We start from the raw sequence: 5,302 nt of genomic DNA, 5'->3' as shown, positions 1-5,302 counted from the left end.
GCCCGGTCCCAGGCCCGGTCTGGACCGGACGCTCCGGCTTCAGGCCCGGTCGGACCGGCCCGCGGACCGGATTCCACGACTTGACTCAACCACTTGAGCCCAAGTCGACCACTTATGTACCTTTTCGGCCTGTGTCGCCTTGTAAGACTATATAAGCACCCAGGACGCCCCCTTACCTCTTCAGACATATTTTGAGCTTAAACCTAAACTTGAGCTTAGTCTCCCTAGGGTTAGCATCCATCTTGGACAAGCATCCCTCTGTAATCAAGGCACTCGTTGTTGTTGATTTGGATATTGTTGAATGAGATTCTAGTGCAACCCACTCTCTCTCCCTCACCAATCTCCTTTCTCCAACCCCAATTTCTCACCGGGAATTCTACCTTCGCGTCTCTTCCGGGTGATTTTATTGCCGTGGTCCATCGAGCCACGGGGGGTAAGTCTCGACTGTATCGGGTTGGTGTGCGTGGATTCCTTTTGTGTTCTTACCGTGTTCTTCGCGTTCTTCCTCTTTCCCACCTTTTGCCCTTTGGATTTTGGGTCAACCACGAGATCGGGACACAAACGGGATCTTAGATCACATCATAGCTATCTATAATACGGAGTACTAGTATATGCTGCGGTCGATGACATGAGCATACGTACGTATTCCGTAGCAGGAAGAGCCAGGGATCTTTCTTTGAACGACGGCGGGGCATCGGAGAGATCGCTCGTGCATGCATAGCACGTGACAAATACTACAAAGGAGGCTCTAGCATGTGCGAAAAGTACACAAGTCTTCCATCCAAAAGGTTGAGAATGATTTTAAAAGGAAGTTTGTATATGCTCGCGTGCGTTGAACAAACGTCGGAGCGGTCAAACAACCGTGCCGACATGTGGAGCCTGCAGGCGCATGCGGAGAGGAAAGTTGCGGCCGGTACCTGTTCCGTCGTCGGCGCCGCTGTGTAGCGCGCGTCGCTAGCTATGCATCTTGCTGTCCCTCCGACTCCGATCGACGAGATGCATGCATATGCTTGGCTTGAATGCGGCGACTCCGATCGATCGGGTTGGTGCTTGCCTTTCTTTATTTCTTTTCTTAATGTTGTAAGGAAAATAGTTGATTTAATGTAAGGCCATAAACGACACACGTACTAGTATATATACACTATCGATCCGGTACTTTATTTATTGTCTTTCTGCAGGAGGGAGCTGTTCGTCGTCTGCCGCCTACCCACCCGGTAGCCCATGGTAGTAGTATACAACGACGTAGGAGTTGCTGGTTTTGGGTTAAGATTTAAGTCTTACAAGAGTTACATCATGGGACACACATCTAAAGAAAAGAAAAAAGGATAACATGACATGACCCTCCAATTTCTCCATCAACATGCTACCCGCAATTGAAACGTCACTGCACCTGCTAGATAAATCCCACGCAACCGTTTTAAGTAGGTTGCATCCAATATCCATATCACGTCACTTCTTCGATGGTTGCATGTAGATTTATATACGGATCCGATGAGTAGTTCGAGGTATAACCTACATAAAAGAGGTAGATTTTGCAGTGTTAAAAATATAATCGTTGCGTACATTCAAATAACCCGTACGTAGTAGAGCGCAAACTCCTAATCCAATTTAAACTTCTTTATTTCTTAGTAACTCCTTTTGTGACATTATTTAGGGGTGTTATGTTGAATGCCATATGAACTATATGACACATAATATTTGCTAGAAGGCATGGCACAAAAGGATGTTAAATTCATCTTGATAACAAAAGAATACATTTTGTTGCCTTGCCAATTTCTTTTAGCCAGGTTGTCTGTTGTGAGAAGTACCTTGGGGTATAAGAACCACGTAACATTCTAATTAATTTTAGGTGGTACCTTAACTTTCCGTATGTATATGTTTGGAGGAATATATAGTATGATCATCCCTATAATCTAGATGCATTGCTTTAACCGGAAAAGGAGCTTGATGTCGTTAGCTTCCAAACAAATACAGTACATCACTTTGTGTTGTCAACTGAACATCCATTAGAGTGCACACTAGATGCAGCCACCTCGTCCATTTGTTTTCCGTGAGAGCTCTTCTAAAATCTACATTCAGAGAAACTCGAGGCATAACATTATCCTTTTTTTGAACAATATTATATAAAGACCTGTGAGACGACTGCAAACATTTTGAACAATATTAAAACAATGAGAGATACCCTCTCCATGCCATAAATAGTGACGTGGTTTTATTTTAAATTAAAATTAAAATCGTAGCAACAATTATGGATTTTTTTTTGAAACGGAATTATGGAAAGGATGATATATCAATTGATGACATGAATTATCCATGGGCAGGACCATCCACTACAGTCAGCATCTTTGCCTTCCACATTTTCAGAAGAATGAACGGCGAGAGGGTACCAGAGACACATCTTCGTGGATAGTCAAAATACTATACCCGACGGAAGGGGGAAGCGAGTACTATTTATCCCTGAGCCGCAAATCGTACTGTGAATCAGAAACTTCCATGGTATCTAATCTAACCCACGGAAACGGAATATTTCAAAAGGCAGATGAGTTGAAGAAAAATGAAAGACCAAGCAAAGGGGATGAGAACCGAGCAAGGATCAATTCGAAAGTCAAAACGTGGAGCCGCTCTCCTCTCCCTTCCATGGTCAGCGGGGGCAAGCTAGCTCAACACCGACCCCAGGTCAATCCATGCCTACCCAGTTTTAAGTTTTAACCCTCCTCCTCCAGTCATTCCACGCAATTTACTCTTATCCGAACAATTGCACTAGGGTTAGCGTACAATGGCCGCTGACCGCACCAACCCGGCACTAAGCAGCAGAGACGGTAATACTACCAGGAATTCACCACGTTAATCTCAGTGTTGTATTACTTAATTATCCATTAACACGCGTGGACTTCTTCGCTTCATGCTCCGCTATATATAACGGGCCTCTCTCTCCCATTTCTTCAACTCCAACAATTTCGTCAACCTTCTCCAGCTTAGTACCAGCTTCTAAACTCAATCTCCACGTTCTAGCACTTGCAATCTCTCGGCACTCGGCAGGTAGATTTCTCTTCCATTCGCAGCAATGGAAGGGCCGTCGGTGGAGGTGCCACCGTACTTCCTGTGCCCTATCTCGCTAGAGATCATGCGAGACCCAGTCACCCTCGCCACCGGCATCACCTACGACCGCACCAGCATCGAGCGCTGGCTCTTCGACGCCGCCCACCACGCCACCTGCCCCGTCACGCAGCGCAAGCTCGCGCCGGAGGACCGCGACACCACGCCCAACCACACCCTCCGCCGCCTCATCCAGGCCTGGTGCGCCCTGCACGAGGTCGAGCGCTTCCCCACCCCGCGCGCCCCCGTCGACGCCTGCCGCGTCGCCACGCTCGTCGACGAGGCACGCGGCGCGGGCCGGCGCCAGGAGGTGGCCGCGCTCAGGGAGATCAAGGCCATCGCCGCTGAGAGCGACCGCAACAAGCGCTGCGTCGAAGCCACGCCTGGCGCCGTCGACTTCCTCGTCTCCGTCGTCAGGCACCACTGCGCCGCCTCAAGGTCGGTTGAAGACTTGCTCGAACTATCGCTGGATTCCCCGACGTCCACGAGCCCGCCGGAGGAGGACGCGCTGAGCGTCATCTACTCGCTCAAGCCCTCCAAGAAGAGCCTGCTCCAGATCCTAGAGAGAAATAACGGCGCTTTCGTGGACACCCTCCTGCACGTGCTGCGGCGGCCGAGCTACCGGTCACGCACGTACGCCATCCTGCTGCTCAAGGCGATGGTGTCGGTGATGGAGCCGACGCGGCTGATGGCGGTGCGACCCGACGTGGTCCAGGAGGTAGTGCGCGTCGTGTCCGACAGGGTGTCCGCCAAGGCCGTGAAGGCTGCGTTGCACGTGCTGTGCCGGTTCTGCCCGTGGGGCAGGAACCGCGTCAAGGCCGTGGAGGCTGGCGCGATGACCGTGCTCGTGGAGCTGCTCCTCGACGAGGGCAGCCGGCACTCGGCCGAGCTGGCGGTGGTGGCTATCGACCACCTCTGCGGCTGCGCGGAGGGGCGGTCCGAGCTGGTGGCGCATCCGGCCGGGCTGGCCGTGGTGTCCAAGAAGGCTATGAGGGTGTCGCCGGCCACCACCGAGAGCGCGGTGCGCGCTCTCCACACCGTGGCCAAGCACTCCCCGACGCCGGCCGTGCTTCAGGAGATGCTGGCCGTAGGGGTGGTGGCGAAGCTGCTGCTTCTTCTGCAGGTGGACTCCGGCGAGCGGGCCAGGGCCAAGGCCAAGGAGCTGCTCACGACGCACGCTAGGGTTTGGAAGAACTCGCCGTGCCTGCAGGCGCACTTGAAGGCGCATTACCCTTCCTCATGATTTGATCACGCCGAGATCATATCTACGACGAGCAAATTGCTCTCTTTAACTTGGTTGTTGTAATTATCTGCACAACGTGTCATCCCACATTCACACTAATTAATTGCTGCTTGTAATTTGAACATACAAATTCATGTTAATTTGTTTCTTCATTGGACTCTTTATCACACCCGGTGTACATTTCCTGAATAAATCATGGATCAAGTGCTTATTTGATGTTCCCATGCGTTAACTTCTGCTACCGGTGAAACCAGAGGGCACATTTCCGCGTATTCATTCTCGAAACTGTATCATCAAAGGCTATATGTGGACTATTTGAGCATAAGGATAGTTTTGACCATTTTCTGCATAAAGGTATGCATAAATTAACTCTCGCCAATATTTGGTTGTCGATGCGCTGAATTCAGGGCCTCCGAGTGGCTCCATTGTTGGCAGAGCACCATTGGCGGCTCCAAGATCCGAGTGGCTCCATTGTTAGCCGCAATTTTCATGGTCTGACCGAGGCGGGCATACCAAGGTGGATCGATAGTCATAGGTTCTTCATGTCCATGCTCATGTTCAGTGAGATCGCTAGGTGATGGCGGTGACAAGGGTCAAAGGATGGGGTGAAGATGTATGTGTATCCAGTGATCAGCACTTTGCCGCATTTGCAACAATTCCTGCTAAGTGGTGGTAACAATACTAGACTTCATTCTTGGCAGTATTCTTGGAGTTCTGCGTCTCAGTGTCCCGAGTGGAAAACTCTAGGTCCGACCTTCGGTGGTTGTACCTCGCAATGGTGACCCCCCCAGTCACCTCCTGGTTGAACCATTGTTTGGAGAGTGGTGATGGCTCCCAAGTGCAGAAGATCAATTGTAATACTTTTCAATAAAAAAGATTGTCGAACCCACGAGAAGCTGAATGTATTGGTTAGCATGTTTGACAAGTAAACAATAAAAAGGTTGCAATAGTTTTGGTATTTTA

General features: G+C 50.1%; 1 protein-coding gene across 1 annotated transcript; it reads left to right on the top strand.

The window, feature by feature from the left end:
* Nucleotides 1-2,930: 2,930 nt before the first annotated feature.
* On the top strand, nt 2,931-4,555 carry LOC127334579 (E3 ubiquitin-protein ligase PUB23). Its single transcript, XM_051361070.2, has one exon. The coding sequence runs from the start codon at nt 3,065-3,067 to the stop codon at nt 4,337-4,339; it is 1,275 nt and encodes a 424-aa protein (XP_051217030.1). The 5' UTR covers nt 2,931-3,064; the 3' UTR covers nt 4,340-4,555.
* Nucleotides 4,556-5,302: the final 747 nt, after the last annotated feature.

This window comes from Lolium perenne, chromosome 6, assembly GCF_019359855.2.
Source record: "Lolium perenne isolate Kyuss_39 chromosome 6, Kyuss_2.0, whole genome shotgun sequence".
Lineage (NCBI taxonomy): Eukaryota > Viridiplantae > Streptophyta > Magnoliopsida > Poales > Poaceae > Lolium > Lolium perenne.
Note: the sequence above shows the minus strand (reverse complement) of the source record. Positions and strands in the feature narration are given on the sequence as shown.